The following is a 25889-nucleotide window of genomic DNA, read 5'->3' as shown; positions in this document are numbered from 1 at the left end:
GGGACCTGGCACCCAGACCACTTCATTAAGCTGAAGTGGTCTGGGTGCCTAGAGTGGTCCTTTAAGTTGTTAAACTATTCTAAAACAGTATGACAAGTTACACTAGGAGTTTGCCAGAGTAGTCCTGACACCATAGCCCTGCAGAGTCCTGTATTGGATATAGTGTTTGGAGTGTTCCTTTAATAAATATTCACCTTATATAAAATAAATCTAAAAATAATTACATAGTACTTTCAAGTGCTCACCCCTATGCTTCCATCCCATGTTAACGTAGTCTTAGTTATGGTCCATTAAGTTGGCCATATTCTCATTTTTTTTTTCGAATGTATCTTTCTTCATCATCTACATTTTGCATTCCGGTACCTCTATAATGGATAAAATAAGTACATTTCATAACTTCCTCTGTATCTCCCAGCAGCAACTATACACAATATCATGCACTTGCCATGATGTTTGCTCTACTTGCGTTCTGAAAACCTTAAGGGAATGAGCCCTATAATAGTTTCCAGTGAACTCCTCTCTCTGTTGGTTTTCTAAGGACGTTATATAGTATTGAACAGATGGATCCATTCTCACAAATCACAGATTTAAAAAAAAAATCCTATACAATTTGTTATTTTAATATGACAGTTAGTGTAAAAATCTATCTGCAAATCTGGCAGGTATTTTTCCCCGATACCTGAGACATTTTTCTCTCTTAGTACATATTGTAAATAAAAATATTTTTAAAATATCATCTCTTGAGCTGTTCTTTGCATATTTCATGCTTTAAAGAGCCATGTTCATATATAAACCATAACATGGTTAGTTCTTTAAAAGTCTTGGCTTAGAGTTTCAATCCCATCACCAATAGAGTCAGGTGCGTTCTGATCTTGAGATTCGAGAAGGAGCAAGTTTTCTGATTTCAATTCTAATATTTCCCCTGGTGACTTCAGAAACCTAAATTAAAAGATAAAACATGGGTTTATTATTAGTCAATCCCTATATGTTTCCAGTTATTGAATATCAAGGTATTTATAAAATTATTGCACTTAGCAATAGTTATAATGATCACCTTTATTTCGGCTTTTCCCTTTACGCCAGCCTGTGCAACAAAATGCACAGCAATGTTTCGACCTAACAAGAATATATTTTTTTATTCTTTATATATTTTTTATTATTTTTTTTATATATATATTTTTTTATTATTTATTATTATTATTATTATTAACTTTATTATTTATTATGTATTATTTATTTTTGATTCTTTATATATTTTTTATTTTTCTTTATCTATTTTCTTTCATTACTCGGATAGGCTTTCTTCATTAACCTTTTAGTTGTCTTCAATTAGCATTATTCGGTTATTTCCCAGTGGATGTAATGGCTATATTGCTGAGGTTCTTTTTTGGTGCATGTAATTAAGTGTTCTACATATGACCAGTTATTATATTGAGTTCTATTCGTGTCTTTGCTCACATGCTCCTGTTCTCCGTTCGTGTATTTGATTATATTGTAATACAATTATATTCTGTTTGTACATTCAGCCATTAGACTAAGTGCCTTTCGTGCACGTGTATGCATGCTCTGATAAGCCGTTCATTTAATTTAACACAAACTGCTACTATTTTTTTTCCAATGCTTGCCTGTAGGAAGGAAGTTCACTTCCTTGCGTTCAATGAATCCGATATGCGTTCGCATTATTCGGAAATGAGATATATTTGAACGCTTTGATAGGCGTTCTTACTTGTTTAATGTTTATTATTTTCTCTTTTCTTTTTCTTCTTTTTTTCATTTTTTTCGCTTATATGTTTTTCTCTTATATTCTTCTTTTATATTTCTTTTGCTGTCTCCTCTACATGGCACAAATGGGTAAGCTCATGTTGTGATTGTTACACTTGTTATATGATTATATGTATATAATACATCTTTTGTGTATTTTATAATAATTGTGTATTTTTGCATCAATTATTGTCTCTTGTTAATGAATTTAATGTATTGAGTGATTTTCTTTCTGACATATTTTGTGGATTTTAGAGTATTTGTGTATTTTGCACTAATTCATGTTTTTTTGTCAACGAATTAAGTGAATGATTGATTTCCTTTCTGGCACTGTTTGCTATATATGCACTTTATTTACAATGTGGTGTTAGCTTGACAAAGACCTCTTGTTAGGTCGAAACGTTGCTGTGCATTTTGTTGCAATAAATCTGCCTGTGTCTTTCACATTTGGAGTGCCTGTGAATTTTTCTTATTGCCTTATCGTATAGGGATTGCTGGTCCTGTTCCAGAGCACCCGTGGCCGTTGGGAGTGAGTGCGGTTTCTGCAACCAACCTTTGCCATTTCTCCATTATGTCAATCCCCCTATGTAAGCCTACTTAAGCTTTCGGTTACTGTGTCCTTAAAATCTGTGCTGTTTCAGTAATAAAAAGAAGTGTACTATGAATTTTAGGGCTAGATTAAATTAAAAGATACAAGTATACCTTGGATAATTACAGTTGTGCTTAAAAGTTGGCGTACCCTTGAATAATTGGTAATATTTTTAAAGAAAACACGAGTGAGCAGGAAAAAACACATTTCTTTTATTTCTTATGAGGTTCATATTCAGCTGTATGTTTTAACAAAATGGCACAATCATGAAACAAAATGTGGCAACAAAGGAAAAAAATTAAATGGCCCCTGTTCAAAAGTCTGACTGGCATTTTCAAGGCTTTGGATATCTTTTTATATCCTTTTCCATCTTTATAAAGTTCCATTACTTTGTTACACAGGTCCTTTGACACTTCTTCTGCTCCCCATGGCTCAGTATCTAACCTGCTTAGTGCATCCATGTGAGCGCAAACAAACTCATTGACTATTTATACACAGACAATTACAATTTAAAAAACCACAGGTGTGGGAAATTAACCTTTAATTGCTATTTTAACCTGTGTGTGTCACCTTGTGCATCTGTAACAAGGCCAATCATTCAAACTTTTGATCAGGGCAATTTTTTGTGATTTCTGTTTTCATTAGAATTTAAAAAGGAGCCAAACAACTATGTGATAATAAATGGCTTCATATGATCACTATCTGTCAATAAAAGACATTTTCTTTTGCATGATATATATGCAAAATATATTCTTGTTGAGTCATCTTTTCAAAATCAATGCCAACATTTCACAACATTTGAGCACAACTGTATATTGATAATGCTTAATAGAATTTAGCATTTAGACAAAAAAATACAGAACACTTTATCACAGGTTACCTAAATAGTAAAATCCGCCCAGACTCTCTTTTCGTGACACTAAATTTGTAGTATTGCATTGCTTGGGACATCTTTTCGTAAGTCATGTTTGGGTCCTCCTAGATGAAAAAAATGTGTTAACATATTTGCATTCTATTGAATATAAATTATACCTATTAGTTACTGTATTGTTTTTCCTATTTAAAGGGTTAAGCTATTACTAAGAATCTCAATAGAGGAAATCTGAAAAAAATGATTTGTTAGAACAAAAGAAAACTGAGAATAGCCAACCATATACTTAATAAAAAATAAAGTATAAGTGTATATGCACCAATTTGTCATGCAGGAATAAATAGTTATACAATAAATATTTATACCAACTTTGGAAACATGATAGAACAGAACTGTTCAAAAAAATGTTCAGCTTCATTAAGAATAAATGGAGCACAATACTCCAGATGGAAGAAATAAATAAGCAGAAAATGGTACTAACGCGTTTCAACCTCCTCACGGGTCTTTTTCAAACTGCATGTAATCCTTGAACTCATAAGTCCCCTTTTTAAATCATTTAAATTTGTATCTGTGTGCATTTACATCTGTAAGTGTGTCAGTGTTTGATACACGTAGTGACCCACATGCAGATACCCAATGCACACATACAGATGTACAGACAAACAGACACAAACATTCCCATTCAGTGTGTCTGTATCTGCATGTATTTCAGTGTTTGTATTTCTGTGTCTCTATATGTATGTGTGTCAGTGATTTTATATATATCTGCATGTGTGTCAGTGTGTGTATCTGTATCTGATTGGCCAGAGTGGCATTTGGCTCTGCCCTTGGCCCACCTACTTGGCTGAGATAATCAGAATTGACAATCTCAGTCAGTCCAATGCTTTCCTACGGGATTGAAGCAGTGAAACTGCAGGGGCATGATCTATACTCTAAAACTGGTTCGGTAAGCAAAAGTTGTTTTGGTGACTGTAGCCAGGGCCGGCCTTAGGGGTTTGCGAGCTGTGCGGCCGAACACGGCGCCATGGAGCAGGGGGCGCCCTGTGGCCGACACAGCTCACACATTGCCGGCTACCCGGGTGGAGGATTTCATTATTCTTCACCCAGGATTAAAAAAAAACAAAAAAACATTGCGGCGGAGGCGGGGTTTAGCATGTGGCGGAGGCGGGGCTTAGCGTGGGTGGGGCGGGGTTTATCGTGCAGCAGGGGCGGAGCTAGAAGTACCAGGTAATTGCTGCATGGGAAGCAGGAAGGAGTACCTGCTTCCCCAACAAACAGCCAGGAGCTGCACTACTTCCACCTCCATAATGAATAGAGGTAACTATATGTGATTATCTTCCTGTGTGTGTGTAACTGTGTGTGTGTGTGTGTGTGTTTGACTGTCTGCCTGTGTGTGTGTGTGTTTGACTGTCTGCCTGTGTGTGTGTGACTGCCTGTATGTGTGACTGTCTTCCTCTGTGTGTGTGCCTGTGTGTGTGACTGTCTGGCTGTGTGTGTGTGTGACTGTCTTCCTGTGTGTGTGTTTGTGTGTGACTGTCTGCCTGTGTTTGTGTGTGACTGTCTGCCTGTGTTTGTGTGTGACTGTCTTCCTGTGTGTGTGTGTGTGCCTGCCTGTGTGTGTGTGTGTGACTGTCTGCCTGTGTGTGTGACTGTCTGGCTGTGTGTGTGTGACTGTCTGGCTGTGTGTGTGTGACTGCCTGGCTGTGTGTGTGTGACTGCCTGGCTGTGTGTGTGTGTGTGACTGCCTGCCTGTGTGTGTGTGACTGTCTGCCTGTGTGTGTGAGAGTGACTGTTTGCCTCTGTGCATGTTTGTGGCTGTCTGCTTGTGTGTGTGTGTGTGTGGCAGTCTGCCTGTGTGTGTGTGTGTGTGTGTGGCTGTCTGCATGTAACGGTATATCTGTGACACTGTATTTGTGGCTGTATGTACGTGACAGTCCATCTGTACCTGTGTGTGTTTGTAATTGTCTGCCTGTAACTGTGTGTGTGTGTAACTGTCTCCCTGTAACTCTGTGTGTGTATGTGTGTGTAATGAATATTTATTTTTAAGTCATTATTAATTGAAGAAATCCCCTATACAATCACTACACTTCTGAAACAGATTGAAGATCCTTGCCTGTTTTCGTGTGGATATTACAATACAGCAGTTCGGGACTTCTAACATATTCCCTATACGAATACAAGCTACCGAATACCGGACCACCCTGCTGTTTCATTAAGTGGTTATTTTTCCTCCCTGATCGGCACATTCAGCTTTAAAGGGAAACGCACGAACGCGTTGTTTCAGTTCCTAGGTGCCCGCCATTTCGGGACTTTTCCACATGTTCGCGGCCATCTTAACTCCCGAACAGCGGTGTTTTGCCGTTGAGCGTCTGGAACTAAAATCGGACACTCGAGTAGGCAAACACCGCTGAGACCTCCATAACACCGGAACTTCGTGCCAAAACTACCGAACACCGTGCCGTTCGGTAGAAAGACTTAATAGCCTATGGGGATACTAGCGAACGTCGAGTTTTGCACGGATGGCAAGCCTTTCTGGGACTTTTAACACACGAACAAAGACCGACCGCAAGGCCAAAATTCATGGAACTATTTTCGGCTACTTTGCCTGTGCGGTCGGTCAAAACTTTAAAGTCCCATATCTCCCGAACCACTGAACCGAATGGGCTGATTTTTTTTATATGTTGGTCCCCCAGAATAGGGCTATCTAGGTATGTGGGTACATCCAGAACTTGGGGAAAAATGTGTTTCTGTTAATTGGGTTACAAGCTTATCTGAGGGGAGGAGATGTGTGGAATGTACCTTATGTTTTATTGGTTGTTGTGTTAATTATAAGTTCTTCTTGACCCTTCAAAACGTAGCCTCGTCTCGTTCTTGGAAGGGGATTTGCTGCATAATCACCTTGCTATTTTAACAGCTTTACCTGACTCTTCTCTGGGATCTCGTGGATGGGAATAAGCAACTCCACTACTGCACAGCAGCTTGCCGGGAAAAAGGATGTCTCCAACGGCTGATACCCTCTCATTACTAGGGTAGCCGTTTCAACTTCTATACACACACTATACATGGATGACAGGGGAGGGGGAACACTGCGAAGATGTTTCGCACAGGGCGCCTAAAGGCCTAAGGCCGGGCCCTGACTGTAGCAGAACTCCATGTACCCCGGCTGGGTACCTCCGCCAAGGACCGCTTCCTAGCTGGAACAGCGACAAACCCCAGCACTTTTGACCACAGTCGCCGTGGCATGACTGGGGCCCTGGAACCGCTCCTTCCTGGAGCTGAATGGGGAATTAGCTCTAGTCCTTACAAGGACTTTCCCCGTTGAATCCCCTGCAAGCTGGAATAAAATACACATGAGGAAATCTTCTTTCCCTCCAATAACAGGACGACACACAGTTTTGGAGTTTAAGCTGGAATAGGATTTTAATGGAGGCACACTGGCCTTTTATGCAAGTTTCCCAACAAGGCTGACACCCAGGTGGACCTTGTTGGGCACAGGGACACAAAGTGAATAAACCAATAAAAACAGAGTCATAGAGTGAGACACTCCCATACACAAACAATAGAATCCCTCCTCTGTGCTTGGGAGATAATTGAACCAGGAACTGTACATCTAACCCAATTATCTCCAAGCACAGAAAAACATACAATTTTATGAAACCCCAAAAAGTACCTTAAAACCACATAAAACCCCATAAAAGATACATATCCAAAAATTACGCAGATCTGTTCAGGGGTTCAGGAATTTCCTGGAAGTCATAGTTTTGACCGAATGTGCACATGGTCCTAGGCCCAAAACAGTTCCAGGGAAATCAGTGCTAACAGTCGGTTAAGTTTGGTAGTCTTTTACAGGTTTCACTGCAGGGCCCATAGTCCGTGGGCAGGAGGCTGGCAAGCAGGCTCCTCCAGGAGCTCGTGGCAAACTCACTTGGAGAGGGAAGTTTGTCACAGTGACTATAGTGTCCCTTTAATGTAAAGGGACACTCCAGACCCCTAAAGCACTTAAGTTTGCTGAAAAGCGTTATGTGTGAAAAGTGTGTCATCCTTTTTTCATTTTGCTAAATGTGCATATTTCAGTAGAAACTGGCACTTTTAGAAATTAACCAGGTTACACTCCCTTGGCTTTCAAGCAGACAACAGGTAATGCTACTTCCTGGTTTTGTTAGCTCAGTGAAGCTAAACTCAAGAGACAGCAATTGCCCAGAGCACCTGCCTTCTCATTGAGCTGCATTAGGAAGTCTGTTTTTATGTATACCCCCAATGAAAAAATACATAGTTAAATGCAGGCAAGTTTACATTTGGCATATATTTATTGAACAGTGATTTTTATTTATTTTGTATTTGAGCAGTGAAGTGTCCCTTTAGAACAGTTTTGTCCATTTGGGATCCTCATACAGCAGAAGATGTTTAGTGCCTAAATAATCAGATTTGACTGAACATACAGGTTAGTTGTACGTGTCCTGCTTGTAGAGAGACAATAATTGTTCTGCCAACAAAACTGTTAGGGGAAATACTTAGTTAACCTAGTTTTATCTGCCACTCACCATATTATAGCAGCAGCCTGCAGGTTATGGTGATCTGTGTCTTTGTTTGTGCTCTATGTTATTGTTACAGCTAGAGGTTGACTGTTGTGGGTTCTAGCCAGCATGAACTGGGTATAATAAAAACATGAATAAAGTGCTATTGGCCAGCTGATGTTCTGTAATGTTATAGATCAATCTTGTCACTATCTAGTGGAATTCGACCAGCTGGCATCTCTAGTTGGGTATCTTGAATTTTAATAAAACTTTTACCTTTAGCATTTATATTATTTTTATAGAAAGTTCAAGGTGTGGTTTTACGCAGTAGGGTACATAGTACTCTCCAGAAATAACAATAACCTGTTTATTGACTATATCTCCTTCAATCCCATGGTTTACCTGGTTTTGAGCCATTGTATTGATTCACATTTTCCATGTAGCATACAATTTCTTCATCCTGGTCTTTGCTTACTCTGTTTGATAGGTTAAGAGGTCCATCTTGATAGTGATTTATATCACTGATTGATGATAACATTGTAGTTATATCGCTCGTATGACTTGTTGCTGCGCCTGAGGGAGGTATATACTCATTCAGTAGTGATTTTAATATGATCTTAATGGACATCAATGTAATGTTATAAAATATTGGATATTTTGGCTAGATTATCTTGGGTTCTTATCTCTCAATATTGGATTTTGATCAAGGGAGTCACTTTTTTCTTGTTAGAACTATTTCAGCTTTTTCACAGTTTTTTTTTTTTTTTTTGTAGTTCGTTGATAACAACACTGACAGGTAAACACATTTTATCATAACCATATAAACGGTAGAAATATAAAAGCACATGTCGAGATTACTGCACAATTTTGCATCTGCTCATCTAACTAGAGAATACCAGACATAGAACTGCACTAGATATGCATAGTAGTTTGGTAGTTATTTCACAAGTTGCAAAATAAGGCGATTATATGCAAAGTAATAAAAGAAAACGAGCGGCATTAAAACATTAGCGTAATGGAAATAAAATGAATGTAGCTCAAATCTAAGGCTTTGAATAGACAAATATGTAAACCACAGGGAGGTTAGTCAACTCGGGTTTGCAATGATGTAGAGGCCCAAGGGGAGATTTAAAATCACAAAAACACCTAAATAGGCCGATCAAAAGGACACTCAAGATTAATAGTCATCCTATGCCCCTATTGGGTAAGAGTAGGGAGATTACACAAGTCTCACACAATGGCTACAGGAGTAGTAATGGACCCCCAAAAACACGCCATGCAAGCCCCAGTCCTGAAACGGAACCTTTACATAAACAGTGTCCAGGTCTTTTTGCCAGCAGAGTGATGCTGCATATTTGCAGGTGCAGGCTGGGCCAGGGGGCAGGGAGGCAATTGCACCCCAGACCGCCCTAAATCATTTGAAAAATTACTGCTGCAGGGCCTTCTGGTGCCACGCGGAGCAGGCTGATGGCCTGCCACAGGGAGCCCAGATATTGGCCAGGTGGTCACCTAAAGACGCACCATAGCAAGTCAGAGTAGGCACCTGCATGTCCCCAATGGCAGGTGCCTACTCTGCAACAATACATCGGCCAGGTGAGGAAGGAGGCAGGAGGTGGCGAGGGAGCGCTGACTGTGCTGATGATCTTCCTGCTCACTCGCGCGCCCTCTCTGGTGATGCCGGGAGCCGGAATATGACGTCATTCCGGCCCCGCATCACTAAACAGTGCGAGGGAGCAGAGAAGAGCAGGAAAATCATGAAAGCCACTGGACCCCAGGGAAAGAACCCAGAGGACTCCTAAAGATAGGAGCAGCAAGGAATAAAATTAATTTGTGAGTGCGTGTGTGTGTCTGAAAGTAAGTGTGTCTGTCAGTGAGTGTGTGTGTGTCTGTCTGTCAGTGAGTATGTGTGTGTCTGTCAATAAGTGTGTGTGTGTCTGTCAGGGCCGTCTTCCCGCATGGGTATGCTGTGCAGTAGCCCGGGGACCCCACAGGCATGGGGGCCCCATCACGCTGCCCATCGTGCCCGGCTGACAGGGGAGATATTACATCCAATGTTATACAGTTGACAACTCCTTTAGCAAGGACATGATTCATACTGGACACAGGAACCCACATCTCAGGCATTAGGGACCAAAGCATATGTTAACTTAAAATGTGGGGTGCTAGAATGAAAGTTCTCCCACCCCTCCAGGTGTGTAATGTTGTGTGTTTTATATAAGAAGGTCAAAAAGACCCCATTGTCTAAGGGTAACTACTGCCAACTCTTCATATGTATAATTGGCTTGTATATTCTCCAATAACTCTTGGAGAGCTTTGAGCTTTTCCAGTTGGAGGCAATATATCTAGTTGTTAATAAAATTTGGTTGCTGATACCCTATCCGAGAAAGCTATAGTTTTGTCCATCTGTAGACGAGGAGAAACCTCCAAGGAGTTAGAATGGTGTGTAGAGCACAGGAAGCAAATAACACTAAACACCCATGACCAGAATGGCTGAAGTGTTGCACAGCTCCACCATATGTGCATCATGTTGCGTAGATTGACACCTCCAACATAGTGGCGATGTCGAGGGGAATATCTTATGGACCCTCTCCAGAGGAAGGTACTTTGGGTATACCAGATTTTGGTGGGCCTCTACGTGGTTGTAATAGGCACTGATTGCTTTGACCTATTCCTGAGCTGTGAGAGCCCGGACACCTTCAATTTCCCATTTAAGCATATTGGACTGTTTTTAAAAGGGAAACATCCATGTATTAAAGTGTAGCATTTCATAAGTAGCTTAGATTGTGTGAGAGTGACAAAAATATATATATTTCAGTAATAAACTCTTCAATTGTAAATAATTATATATTTGGTTTTTAAAGATAATTTCTGTTTAAAATATTCAAATTAGAGAATCGCCCTGTTGTGTATCACCTGTGTAAGATATGTGCTGTTTTTAAAAAATAATTTAGATATATACGATATGTAATTGTTTAAGAGACTACTATTTCACTAGACACTCGTGCTTCCATACATTGTGGCTAGCAGAACATAGCATGTGAAATGAATTTCCAATCAAAGCAATGTGTAGGATGTATATACATATATAACTCCACAGGGCACACACTCAGTGCTTCAGTTTGTGTTTGCCAAATGTGCTATCTCCATCCCAATGTATAATCCACAGAAGGAGGTCTTACAAATATTTGTAAATGTATTATTCCACTGAAGATCAACATTTCGGTCCTTAACAGGTAATCTTCCATTACTAACTTAAGAGGTCACAAATATAGACTTTAGCATGATCTTAAACTTGCATGGTGCTCACGTGAATTTTAATACTTACTGCTATTAATGCACACATTTATTTTCTCTTGGTGCATTTGTCTCATTGAATGCCTGAAGAATGGGTGACTTAACAGTGATTTTCTGTGTGTTTTGATGCATGATAATAATTCATACAAAACATCCCCTACAATGAAAACAAAACTATAACACCCATATTTATTTCTTCTACAAGACATGAGAAGTGCATTTAAAATACACACAAATACACGTTTGGGATAATTCTGTTGTTCTGGGGTAAAAACTACAACATTGGCAAGTCTGTGTATCTAACAAAAACACACAAAGATATGGCATGAGAACATAATACATATATGGACTTCAAGAACGCAGTGTAAATATTTGTATCAAGATCAGTATTGACGTACGAGTGAGTTCAGTGATTTGACATAAGTAATAAAAAGTGAAAGTGCTGTAAGATTAACTGGAATGCTGATATATTTTAGATAATATTGTTCTCAAATCCATGGCACAGAGCCACGGTAATTGCTGCTTACTAGTGTGCCTTTTGTGAAATCCCAACAGACAGAATGTATATATTGTACCACAGTTTGAAACTAACGAGACTAACCGATCCCTCTGCATCCTCCCAATAAAATATTGGGAAGTGGAGGTTATAGCAAAAACCTTGCTTGTTTAGTTTGACAAGCAAAGTTTTTGCTATAACCTCCACATGCCTGATTATAAGACATATCACAACATACATTGCCATAATAGAAAATATGAAATGTCTACAACTAAATAAATATAACTAAATAAAAAATACTACTTCTCTATTTAAGCAGTTCCCGATGCACCCGAGCTAATTAGTATAACCATTCTAAAATAGTTTGACTACTTACAATATTCTGACATTAAGGCACCCTGGCACCATAACCACTACAGTGTCCCTTGAACATTGCAAATAAAAATTGCTATTCTATGTCCAACCTGAACTTGGAGACCGGTTCTTAAAATCACTCTTTGTAAGAATGCAGAGGCCCCTTCCATTCATTACAAACTTGCTGTCATCAGTCCTCCGCAATGAATATTCTTCCTCGGCCCATCTTAGCCAATGGATGACATCCTCTTTACTCCACAAAAATGGATGAATTCCTGAATGATAGACAAAAGGAAAAACTGACTCTGTACATAAAATGAATAATTTAAGAAAGAAATAAGCAAAATTTGAGCATTCTATCATCTTCTTGCTAAACTACTGCCACTCCGTTCGTAGGTGAAGGTGATGAGGGTTTTGTAAGCAGATTTCAAACTTATGAATTTCGATCCGTGTTCTATGATTCCCACTTTCCTTATCCTTCCTCTTGTTGGTTCTTTTCCAAGATACACAATAAGAAAGAAATGACATCATATGTAGACATATGAGTAATTATGTACAAAGAACACACCTGAAGCTAATTCTAAAAGTAGAGAAATCCGCAGTAACATTCCTTTGGTTTCATGGTGATTGATACATGTGTAAATCTTTCCTCCAGAATTGCTCTTACCAGAAATGTTAATTAACAGGGTTGATCCATAAAGTGAGAGAATTCAAAGTGAATTTCAAATTTAAGGTCAGAGAAGCCGAACTAAAAGCATAGCTGAATTAGAGAATTTTTTCAGTTCGGCTATTTTGATCTAAAATTTGAAATTCATTTATTCCTTGAAATCTCACTTTAGTAAATAACCTTGTAAGACGTGCAGGGAAGAGTTCTTAACGTTTTTTTTCCTTTTGGTTTTTGTTTCACAATGATTTCACCATTAAAAGGAAATTATTACAAAGCATGTTCTAGGAAAAAGTTACACTCCTTGGCCCTAATTCTTTACACATATTTAAAGGAACAGTACAGCTCTAAATTAAGTTATGCTTGTACTAAAGAACACTTATATGCAAGTTCAACAGGAGCTTTCACTAAATTGTGAAATGTTGGGAATTCAAAGTGTTTTTCATATTTACATAGCTGACTTTATCCAAGTTGTCTACTGTTGCGTAGCATTTTATATTCAATTTGAATTCATGAAAAATTTCCTGCATTATTATTATTATTACTATTATTACTTTTCTAATTGGGGCCAACACCAATGGGTGCACATAAGTGGGGGCTGGAGGCACAAGACACCCCCTCCCCCGTGTACCCTACATTAGATCCACCCTGGGATTTTACAGGCTCCATTCCATTCTAGTGGGTGGGCAGTAAATAAGTTGCAAATTTGCTAGATTTAGACATTCAATAGATAAGCATAGAGAGGTTTAAAACCTAATATGGGGAGAAGGGGTTCAGGGCCTGACTTCCAAGATGGCCGGACGTGATTTTACTGAGCTCCTGAAATATTGAGCTAAAACTCTGATTGAAACAATTCTGTTTTAAAGGGTCCTGAGCCACAAGCACCTGGACAGTTAATCAATTTCTACTAGACATGTGCAATTTGTTTCGTTCCGGATGCAAATTAGGATGAATGTCGGAAATTTGGACATTCAAATGCTTCTGAATGTCCAAAGTGGCGAAGTGTTGATTTTCGGAACTGCTTCGGATTAGGGGTTGGCGTAGGGTTAGGGTAGGGTTAGTGGTTGGGATAGGGTTAAGTTTGGGGGTAGGGGGGCGGGGCCAAGCACCAGGACGGAGCAGACGCCATCTCTCAGAGCTCCGGGCCCAAAACTGGCTAATCTACCCAAAATCAATCGACTCAGGCCCCATCGACAACCGGTGAAAGGTGAACTAGGTGCATAAGCACACAATGAACCCACTCATGCCCTTCACATACGACTCGAAGGCCAAATCAGCCCGCAAGCTCCGGAAAACGCCCAGGCCTCAAGACCTGAGGAAGGCCGCGGAATACGCCGAGGCCTTTGCAAACTGGGCCTGGCACTCACCTCCGTCTGAAGCCGACTCGCCTACAGCATCGATGGGCCGCACGAAGCCCAAAACACAAACGGGCCCGCAAAAGGGGAGGGATATCGGCGAAATGCTCTCCGGCCCGACAAAACAGACACCCGCAGAACGGGCGGACGAAGAGCACACCACAAACCCATCAGAGGACGAAAATGGCCGACCCCCCAGTAGGTCTAGCGGCTCCCTCCGGTCGCTGCCAGGGGAACCAGCGCACACGCAATCCTCCGATCCCTCGACCAAGCAGGATATCTCAGACCTCTACGATCGCATTAAAAAACTATTTGATGCAGACATCGCCCTAGTGAAAGAAGAAGTACAAGCAGTCACAGAACGAGTCCGGGTAACAGAGGAGGATGTAACCGACCTCAAACGAGGCCTATTAGCCCTGGAGGAGACAACACAAAAGCTGCAAGCTGCCCACAGCAACACGATCCTCAGACTGGATTCCTTCGAGGATAAAGGCCGAGAGAAAAACCTGAAAATCCGGGGGGTTCCAGACACAATAGCGTCAGAGGAGTTGCCCCACCTTATTAGACGCCTAATAGCCTCCGTGTTGCCAGCAAAAATGGCTAAAACAATAGAGCTAGACGGTGTATACCGCATAGCGAAATCACCCAGGGCACCCACAGCCTCCTCGAGAGACATCATACTTCGCTTCCACGCGTACGCTGACAAACGAAGACTCCAACAGGCACTGCGGGACAAAACACCTCTCCACTTTGAAACACACAGCCTGACCTTCTACCAGGATCTTACCCGCTCCACACTTCAATGGCGGCAAGCCATGAGACCCATCACGAAGAGGCTCCAAGAAGAAGGCATAGCATACCGCTGGACTGCCCCAAGGGCCCTAACAGTGACAGTGGAGGACAAAACCTACAGAGCTACGGCACCAGAGGAGGCACCACAGTTCCTGTCCTCACTTGAACTGGTGAACAGGCCCCCAGAGGAGCAGAGACGCCATCCCGAGCACTCATGGGACATTTCGAACATCAGGCCGTTCGTCCCGGCCGGAGACCGAAACGCAGGGACCTGACTCGTAACATGCTAACTCATACCTGTTATATAAATATGTTTTAAAAACCTGTTTATCTGTTGACCCAGTTTAACATGTACCCAACATACGACAAACAGGACACCCACAGGCCACCGACACACCACAGAGATGGAATATCCCACACCAGAACGAATAGCACCGACCATAGGGAACTACACAGACGGTATACCCAAGAATAGGCCCACACCTAATGCACCTAATGCAGCACTCCCCCCCCCCCCCCCGCTATCCCCACGTTAAGGGGCCCACATGATGACTCACACACACGGCGCACAGGACACACACACCCCCTCCCCAATCCCCTCTAACCCGGACCGCCCAATATGTCAACTAGGGCGGAAGGGTACACAATGACCGAGAGACCTACACGGACCTAGCCCACACGACGTACTAGCACAAGAACTCCCAGGACTAAACCCAGTTCTCAGGGGAGCACACCCGCTACAAACGCCCTGTCCAGCCCACACCATCAGGCTAAATCAGCCACTCAAAACCCACATCTACGATCACCAAGCAGTCTCATATAGGCACCTTCCCAGACAAACACTAGACCCAAATGAGACTGACCCATTACTTAGACTCCTGTCAAAAACCAAAAATGTGAAGCCTGTAAAGTACAACTGTTGTAACGTTTATAAAATGAGGCTGTCATTCTAAGGTTTACATGCAACAATTGTACAATCAAATATGCATTTCGCACGTATTTCATGCATTAACCCTTTTGTTTCACTTTCTGTACTAATTAATCTTATGCCTCAATAAAAACAAAGACTGACAAAAAAAAAAGTTTGGGGGTAGGGTATGGTTGGGTTAGGGTTAGTGGTTGGCGTAGGGGTAGGGTTAGGGGAAAGGCTAAGGGTTAGGGTAGAGTTAAGGGTTGGGGTAGGGCTAGGGGTAGCATTAAGGCTTGGGTTAGGGGTTGGGTTAGGGTTAGTGGTTGGAGTAGGGTTAGGGTAACCCTAACCCTATTCCTAACCCTAACCATAACCCTACCACTAACCATAACCCTACCCCCAACCATAACTCTACCCCTATACCTACCCCTAACCCTACTCCTAAACCAACCCTAACCCTACCACTACTCTTAACCCTACCCTAACCCTAAAACTACCGTAACCAAACCCTAACCCTACCTCTGACCCTAAACCTACCTCTAACCCTACCCTAAACCAACACTAACCCTACCCCTAACCCTACACTTTCCCGAAGTAACGAACCGAAGTCCGGAATTTTAGAATGCCAAACCGAATATTTTTCCCATGCACATCCCTAATGTCTACTATGCTCGGACCAGAGTTTTTTGTGTACCGGCAAGCTGATTTGTGACTAAGGCCTATTGGAGCAGGTGCGCGAGCGGTGTGAAGAAGCCGCCCATCTCCTGAAGCTGGACATGGGCATTGTGTGCGTTCCGCAAGCCCTGCTACCACCCTTTGGACCAGCAGGAGTCATCCCACTGGGTCGGTCTCATCCTACATCCACAGCAGGAAATCTTGTGGCCTTTTGAAGCCGCATGAAGCAACCAAGATGGCCGCTGTAGAGGAATCTCACAAGGGGCCAAATGAACCAGGAGGGCCAGAGTTGGAGAGGCCTCTTCAATATTAACTTTAAGGCAATCTGCCAGCACTTCTGGGACAGAATTGCCTGCAGAGCCCACTCACCTGCTCCCCCAGCTGCAAAGCCGATCCCAAGAGCTGCCTCAGCTACTCTTTCCTCTTTTGAGCAGAGAGCCTACTTGGAGATCACTCCTGGCAGGGTGCTGGACTTTATGTCGTGACCCACCTGTGGCATTGGTTGACCGAAGCTGATGGCTACATGACATATTCCTAACATTTATGTAGTTCGGATCTCTGATTTCTTATTTTTATGTATATATTACTATCTTTCATCACTAAACCTAACCCAGTGGCACTTTTAGCGAGGACATGTCTATTAATTTAGATAATGAGCTATCATCCTTGTTACAACATGCATTTATGCTTCGCTATCTTCCTATAGTGCTGTGCTACTTATTTGATCTTTGACCCATAGGCATCCACACCTTGTTATTTGACTGAACATGTTAGCTTGTCCTCTCTTGTTTTTATCTTCCTTTTAATACTAATCGATAGATCTAGAAATGCTTAATTCAAGCTTGTTTACTTTATAAGATAAACTGCAGATTGTTAGTATGCTCAATCTAAATATTACTTATGCATTATCACTAATTTACAATATAGCTTGCTTATTTTTGCCTAACCATGTGCTTAGTCTGACAAAGATGTAACAAAAAAGTGCAGAATCTACGCAATGCCAATCAATGTAATGCTTTGTTTTACCTTGTTTACTTACATGTGCTGTTGGGGCACTGCAAGCTAACTTGTTATATCCCTGTGCACAGCATCAATAAAGAATTATAAAAAAAACTAATATGGGGGTCTTGTTGAACCCCCTAGGCCTTTTAATTATTTATTTTAATTTTAAATGTGGCGGTTGTCTAGCAAGCGCTAGCCAGCTGCCACAGGGTTGACCTTTGCACTTCCAAGGGTTTTTAACTATTCATCTGCCAACTGCTAGCAATACCAGCATGCAAGCAGTTTAGATTTTTTTTTAATCCAGACTCAGATTTGAAGCATTCGGCATTGGATTTAAAGCATTCGGCATTGGATTTGAAGCATTCGGCATCGTATTTGAAGCATTTGGCACCGGATTTGAAGTATTCATGTCCTGATTTCAGTAGTCTTTTTGGTGTTTGGTCTGACTTTAATCAGAAAAAACTAATTCAGGCTCATTTGCGAACTGCGTAGCAAAAATGCAGACATTGTTGAATGGCATGAACAATGTCTAAATTGTGCAAAGAAATTGTCAGGAATTCAAAGATAGTTCAGAGAAAAATGTTTCAGTTCAGTTAATATGGCCTTACATTTGAAATTCACTTTCTATTTCTCACAGTTCTCACTTTAGTAAATAGTCTTGACATTGAGGCGGGTTTCCTAACTGTGCACAGCAAAACAACAACAAAAAAGCAAAAACAAACAAACAAAAAAAAACTCTGTTATAATTAACAAAGTTTCTACAGATTATATGCACTAATACTCACTCAGACTTCCAGGTACTTTGAAAATCACTTCTTCTGTAATGGAGCAGTGCCTCCTCGTACAGATGAGTGAGGGCTTCTGCACTAGGGTACGTTCTAATGATTTAACGGATGAGCACGTTGGCAGCATTTCCTGTAAATACCAATATCATATGTCATATTGGGGAAAAAAGCTGAATGTCTTTAAAAATACTACGGGAAAAATGCATTTCTCATAAAAACGTTAAACAATGCTAAATGAGATATAAATAGAAAAATGCAGTTGAATGAATGATAAGGGATGGAGTGAAAGTATACAAGGTAGGGAAGAGTTAAAGAAGGGTGGATTAACAGGGACATTTGTAGAAGCATTTTACATTTTTAATTGAAAAAAGGTAGATTTGCCTGACTTTCTTATAATTTAATTAAGAATTTAGTTAAATTCTTTCCATCTTTCATTCATATCACATAGGCATGTTTTAAAAATCTCCCATAACATAGGGACATTTATTATCATATTTAACTTAGAGCATGGTCTAAAATTTTTACTCAAAATAAATTGAAGCAAAATAAAAGTAAAATGTAATACAATTCAGTCTTATTAAATCATTTCTATTTGCTTGTGTTTATATCTTTTTTTTTACTAGGGTAACTTTCATGACATGCTTGCAGGGCTGCCATCAGAAATTTTGGGGCCCCTGACACAGTTCAAAGTCTGGGCCCCTTGGACCCGCCCCCGAGTCTGCACACGGGGCCCATCCTGAGTCTGCCCACAATGATGCCCTGTCTGTGTGGTGTGTAAAATGGATATAGATTGCACATTTGTATAATGGATGTAGATTTGTGTGTTTGCTTGTATAGTGAATGCAGAGTGTGTTTGTGTTGTGGTTTTAGTGTGTGTATGGTAAGTGCTGTATATGTTTGTGTTGTGGTTTTAGTGTGTGTATGGTAAATGCTGTGTGTTTGTGTTGTGGTTTTAGTGTGTGTATGGTGAATGCTGTGTGTGTTTGTGTTGTGGTTTTAGTGTGTATGGTGTATGCACTGTGTGTTTGTGTTGTGGTTTTAGTGTGTGTGTGGTGTATGCACTGTGTGTTTGTGTTGTGGTTTTAGTGTGTGTATGGTGAATGCTGTGTGTGTTGTGATTTTAGTGTGTGTATAGTTAATGCAGTGTGTGTTTGTATTGCGAATGCAGTGTGTGTTTGTGTTGTGGTTTTAGTGTGTGTATGGCGAATGCAGTGTGTGTTGTCGTTTTAGTGTGTGTGTATGGTGAATGCAGTGTGTGTTTGTGTTGTAGTTTTAGTCTGTATATGGTGAATGCAGTGTGTGTTTGTGTTGTGGTTTTGGGGGGAGGGGAACCTTTTTAGTGGTATTTACATTAATTTAATACACAATTTTATTCGCCCCCACTGCTGCTTACCTGGCTAGGGAGGGAGGAGATTGCATCCTCGTGGTCTGGTAGAGGGAGCCAGCCGCTGTACAATGTAGACAGGGGCCAGCCAGCACCATCTTACCTTTCCAGCAGCTCCTGTGTCTGTAACTCTTGCGAGCTGTGCCCGCATGCTGCGCTGAGCGTTGCCATGGTTACCCGTGACAACGCTCTGCCGGCCGCGGAGCTCGCGAGGGTTACAGGCACAGGAGCTGCTGGAAAGGTAAGATGGTGCTGGCTGGCCCCCGTCTACATTGTACAGGTAGCCAGGGCCCGCAGGCAATAATCGCTATCTATATGTGCACATATGGAATGTGGGGCCCGGGACTCCCAAAGCAGTCTGGGCCCCCCAGGACCCCCCATGACAACCGTTATGGTTGTCATGCCCTGATGGCGGCCCTGCGTGCTTGCACTGCGTTTGCTTGTGACTTGTCTCTGGTGTCTCCATAAGTGGGATACCAATGGACAAAAGGGCCAAGAGAGCATATGTTGCATTTATTTGGAGGCTGCTTGGGCGATTCCTTGTGTGTAGAGTGAGCTGATTGTTGTGTGTGTTAATGGTTTAATTTCTCTTGTGCTGTGTTTGTGGTGTAATATATGTGGCTAGAGGCTGTATAGATTGAGAAAGTGTGTGTGTGTGTGTGTGTATAGGTGCTGTAATGTGTGTAAGGGCTGTAGAAAGTGTGTGTTTACATAATGTAGTGTGTGTTTGAATACAGTTGATCTAGTGTGTGCATAGGGGATCCAGAGTGTGTATAGGGGATGTAGTGTGTATGTCAGGAATGTAGTGTGTGTAGGTGGTGCAGTCTGTGTCTATAGGGGATGTGTCTGTAGGTAATCCAGAGTGTGTATAAGGGATATAGTGTGTGCTTTGGTGGTGCAGTGTAGGTCTAAAGGGGATCTAGCTTGTGTAATTGATCTAGAGTGCGCATAGAAGATCTAGTGTGTGTGTAGATGGTGCAGTTTGTGTGTAAATTGGATCTAGTGTGCATAGAGTATCCAGTGTGTGTGTGTGTGTGTCTGTAATGTAGTGTGTGTAGGTGGTGCAGTGTGTGTCTAAACAGGATCTAGTGGGTTGTGGATCCAGAGTGTGTACCAGCCCGTAAAGGCTCACAGCAAGGCTAGCACTTGGATAGCGCTGGCTCTGCATTGGCTGGCAAGAAAGATGTTGTGAACTCCCCTGATGGCCTTGCCCTATGACCATCGCGTCCCACCAAGCATTTGTCATGTTTGCCAATGGCCAGTCCGGGCCTGGTCACAAGTTATGGATCTTACAAATGGTTTTCTACAAATCTCAGTGAGATAGGGATTGTAAGACTCCCTTTATAAATATATTTTTTTCCAGGAGACTTTGCTGTTAAAACAATATGTTTTTCGTAGTAGAGCAGGTCAGGTAAAACTATGTAAAACAAAACAAATCTGTAAAACATCTCACTAATGAGGCCTAAAGGAGGCAGGGCCAGTCGTCCAGGGTTACTGCATTTCTTGTGCAGAAGGAACTTGCTGGCATTTCGAATCTGAAATGCCCTTATGGGTGGGGTCAGTCTGATGTGCAAATGGTATAGGATCTCTCTGTAGTGGCACAAGTGAGCAAAAATGTTGTTTTTAAGACCTGAGCAGGAACTAACAAAAGTGGAAGTTTTTGCACATATCAGAGTTCTCTTACTTTCTGTTTTTGCTTCACTTTATATAGCCTACGAAATTTAATTTGCTATTGAGTTAAATCTGACCTATTATACTGTAAACACTATTTTTATATTTGATTCTGTGGTGGAAAAGTGATTTAGATGAGTTTTATGTTAAAAAGAGAGATAATATAACTAAACAATGCAAGCCCTATGGCAATTTTGGGAAGGTATATGGATGATGCTTGTGGGGACAATGTTGTTTGGGAGGTAAATATGACTTTGAGTGGGTTGTATGGATATATGAAGGCTGTGGGAATATAGAAAGATGTGGACTATAACAAGGGTAGCTGACAAAAACAAACTACATTGTGGGAACTTGGGACATATGGGAGCATGGAGAGACACTGTATAGTAAAAGCATTATCACTCTGGACCCCGAAGACCTGATACATGCATTGTGTGACAGTGGTTCTTGAATGAACTGGCAAAGAAAGGTCATAGAGAGGGGGTATCCTTAGTTATAATAGCGTGTCAAAAACATGGATCTAAAAGACTGGTGAAGATACCAATGAGTGCAGGGCTGGCTGTACTAAACTATGTGGAACACTAAAGTATAGGCATTCAGGAACAGATGAAACAAGATTTTTTTTATTCTTTCTTACTTAGCACAAATTACACTGTTTGCCCTTAAGATTTATATAACGGAAACCTAGGGACTTTCCTATAGCTGTTAATTTAAAAATAAACTTTATTAAGAAAACCTCAATAAACCAAGTTGCAGTGGGGACTTTACATATCGAAAAGCATTGGCCATAATTATTAGAAGGACCTGTGGCCACAAAGAAACTCAGCTGAACGACTTGCAGTTGGGAAAATCTTTGATGTAAAAGAAGTGCTCAGCCATATTTCTTAAAACCAATGTTGCTACCCATAGCTTTATTTCAATGCCTATTGCCGTAGGCACAGTTCTGTTATAGATGACATTGGATTTCTACTTTGTATTTGATTCTGGAAAAATTGTACGGCAAATTCATGTTTTCAATTGACTTAATTTTATGATTGTTGTCTAAATGACAACTGTAGGGTAAAAGTTGCACAACAGTCATATGGGAAACAGTGGAGGCTTTAGATCAAGTAGTAGCTCAGGAATGGTTTATTTAGAGCATTTTTTTCCAACACGGGTAGAACAGAACAGAATTTAGACATTCTCCAGTTCTGTTTCCATGAGAATACTGACAAATCAGAACGCCTTGGGGACAGGATTAGGAAACAGGGGCTTAGAGAGCTCAGTATTGGCTACTCTTGCTGCAGAATAACTGATCACAAGCCATATTTCTTAAAATCACTGTTAGTGCCCGAGGTTGAGGGAGTGCAATTAAAATATTTCTTTGTAGTCTGTTAGACCACCTAGCATAAGAAATTATATTTGAGGCTACTATGCTGTAGTTGGGTTGTACTGGTCGCTAAAAACGTCTCTAACTCTTGACAAGTATCCTTCTCTAGCTTACCAGAGTAACCCATCAGGTCAAACATCTTCAGATTCTTGACACTCTTTGTGGTTTTAGATAAAACAGCATTAATTCTTCAAACTTTTGTTTGGATGTGTCAAGTTTCATTATTGTTCCAGACACGCAATCTCAAGTTCAGGCATCATGTGTACTACAAAATCTGAAGCTAACGCACTAGCAGCATTGGATTACCAGAAAACCAACAGATCATAACTAGTTAAATAACCTCTGCTTAGTCAACTAGAACAGGGAAGTAGAAGCATGGCTGATTTTCACATTGATTTATTGTACTATAGTTGGAGTCACAGGACTGACACAATGTTTTTTGTATTTCCTTGATGGGAAATTACACTCAACAAAAAGTTTTGCATGAGGAGATAGAATTCTCCATGACTGTCTTAATGTTTTTTTTTTTTTAAGTGTCCTAAAAGCTTGGGATCTTCTTGGAACTACACTCCTCTCACCATAATGATCATTGAAGTGATGAAAAACAATGTGAAACAAGGGGAATGAATGTACTACCTCAAAAGTATAAATCACTGTCAGCTTTGCATTACCTATAGAGGCCCACTAAAAGATTTAAAGGTATACACAGGTATGCCAACTGATAAAAAGCCAAAATGTTATAACTATAAAAAAGGCAAGTAAAAATAAATCTATAAAACCCATGTGAAAGTACTCAGCGTGGCGGTGGGCAATGGTGTGATGGTTAAAAAGTAGGTACTTGGTATGGGAAAGTAATTTTTGATAGTAAGGGCTTAGCCAACACCAAGCCGTGTACTAGATGTGGGAATAGATGGGACTCAAGTAGAAACTCTACTCCCACTCATCTGGGGTTTTGTTTAACATTATGTAGCAATTTTCTTGTCCTAATGGAAGAGTAAACCAGTAGATGGGTAATTCCATGCTTTTTCACTTGGAACTTTAAACCATCTCAGCCTGTGGTTAGAGGAAATTATTAGTATTGTTGATGTTGTTGTTTTTATTATAACTTACATTTATATAATAAGCCCAATCTTGACCCTAACTCCCCATCCAACTATCGTCCTATCTCGCTACTGTCTTTTGCTTCCAAGATCCTTGAAAGAATTGTGTACGCGAGATTGACAGACTTCCTAGAGTCCAACTCTCTGCTAGACCCGCTTCAGTCTGGTTTCTGCGCTAAGCACTCTGTGGAAACGGCACTGACCAAAGTATCCAATGATCTACTCGCTGCAAAATCTCGTGGTCACTACTCTATCCTAATTCTCCTTGACCTGTCTGCGGCTTTTGACACTGTTGATCATCAACAGCTTCTTCTCATCCTCCGCAATATCGGTCTACAAGATATTGCTCTCTCCTGGTGCTCCTCCTACCTCTCCCAGCGCTCTTTCAGTTTTTCTTTCTCTGGCTCTGCTTCTTCTCCCCAACTCCTCTCTGTTGGTGTCCCCCAAGATTCAGTCCTTGGTCCCCTACTGTTCTCCATCTATACTGCCTCCCTTGGTAAACTCATTAGCTCCTTTGGCTTCCAATATCATTTCTATGCAGATGACACGCAAATCTACCTGTCCTCTCCTGATCTCTCCCCATCCCTCTTTACTAGTGTCTCTGACTGCCTCTCTGCTGTTTCTAACTGGATGGCTGCCCACTTCCTTAAACTAAACTTGACCAAAACTGAAATTCTGGTCTTTCCTCCCTCAAGTGTTGTTACTCCTGTGTCTGTCTCCCTCCAAGTCAATGGTGCTACCATCAGCTCCACCACGCAGGCTCGCTGCCTAGGTGTTCTCTTTGACTCCGACCTCTCCTTCAAGCCTCATGTTAAATCTATCGCCAAATCCTGTCTTTTCCATCTCAAAAACATTGCGCGCATCCGCCCCTACTTAACGCCAGATGCGACTAAGGTGTTGGTCCATTCCGCTGTCCTTTCTCGCCTTGACTACTGTAATCCGCTTCTCAGTGGTCTTACGTGCTCCCAACTTGCACCATTACAGTCCATAATGAATGCGGCAGCGAGGCTCATCTTCCTGTCCGCCCGCACCTCCCATGCCTCACCCTTCTGTCAGTCCCTACATTGGCTTCCTATAAAATATAGAGCTCAATTTAAAATTCTGGTTCTTGCTTTCAAATCTCTACATAATGTTGCTCCCACCTATCTATCCTCCCTTATACATAAGTATGTCCTGTCTAGGCCGACTTACGTCTATCTTCTGTCCGTACTCCCACCTCTGATGCTCGCCTTCAAGATTTCTCAAGGGCTGCACCATTCCTGTGGAACTCGCTTCCCTCCTCCGTTAGATGCTCACCCAGTCTCCACTCCTTAAAAAAATCGTTAAAAACCCAGTTCTTCATAAAAGCATATCAATTAAACTGTTAATAGCTCCCAACTGATTCCTCTTCTGCAACTGTCACTAGTCTAATACTATCCTTAACTTTTGTGTCGTTTTACCCCACTCCCTCTAGCATGTAAGCTCATTGAGCAGGGCCCTCAGCCCCTCTGATCCTGTGTGTCCAGTTTGTCTGGTTACAACTACATGTCTGTTCGTCCACCCATTGAAAAGCGCTGCGGAATTTGATGGTGCTCTGTAAATATCATAATAATAATAATAATAATATAGCTCCAAATAGTTTAATACTCTTAAACTTTACAAATTATTTATCTACAGTAGCTGCCATTAAAAACGATGGGAATTTTTATAGATAACTCGCTTGGTAAGTTTTGGAAATTGTATTAATTTGAGTCCATATTCAGCAGTGCTTTACAATTTGAATGAAGGGATGTAATGAAAAGCAAATAAGAAGACGCTGGGAGATCCCAAATCATGTGTATTGCTGAATACGGGCTTGGTTGGATGTCACAGCCGTTTAACAGGGCAACAGAGCACCTGTAATATCGGCAATGCTGGGAGAAAGGGAGAGCTTGTTACTTCTTCCCAGCTACAGGAGGAGCCCACGCGGGAGGCAGAGAGGAGGCACAGACAGCAGGGTGGGGGAGAACATGGAGAGAGAGAGAGAGAGAGTCTGCTCCAGCCGCACACTCCCATCAGCCAGCAGCAGGACCAAAGACAAGCCATTCTTATGCATATAAAAGGTACGTTAACAGGAAGTAGCTAAAAATATAACACTTAAGATATTTATGTGTATATACATGTGTCAGTGTGTATATCTGTGTGTCAGGGTGTGTGAATGAGTTAGTGTGTGCGTGTCAGTGTGTATCTGAGTGTGTTTATGTGTTAGTGTATTTAAATGTGTGTATATAAATTTTAATTTTTTTAAATATATGTGTATTTATATCTACAAAAGCAAGGAGAAG

General features: G+C 41.2%; 1 protein-coding gene across 1 annotated transcript in view; it reads right to left on the bottom strand.

Moving 5' to 3' along the window:
* Positions 1-281: 281 nt before the first annotated feature.
* The window catches only part of LOC134588933 (transcription factor ETV6-like), a 33603-nt gene continuing 7995 nt past the window's right edge, over positions 282-25889 (bottom strand). The window contains exons 2-6 of the mRNA XM_063444302.1: positions 18063-18192; positions 11990-12154; positions 11061-11186; positions 8138-8308; positions 282-939 (exon numbers count right to left, since the gene is read on the bottom strand). Coding sequence (XP_063300372.1) covers positions 932-939; positions 8138-8308; positions 11061-11186; positions 11990-12154; positions 18063-18192 — 600 coding nt within the window. The 3' untranslated portion in view covers positions 282-931. The remainder of the gene's footprint in view (positions 940-8137; positions 8309-11060; positions 11187-11989; positions 12155-18062; positions 18193-25889) is intronic.

The sequence above is a fragment of the Pelobates fuscus genome, chromosome 1, assembly GCF_036172605.1.
Source record: "Pelobates fuscus isolate aPelFus1 chromosome 1, aPelFus1.pri, whole genome shotgun sequence".
Classification (NCBI taxonomy): Eukaryota; Metazoa; Chordata; class Amphibia; order Anura; family Pelobatidae; genus Pelobates; species Pelobates fuscus.
This window is presented reverse-complemented; position numbering and strand designations above follow the sequence as displayed.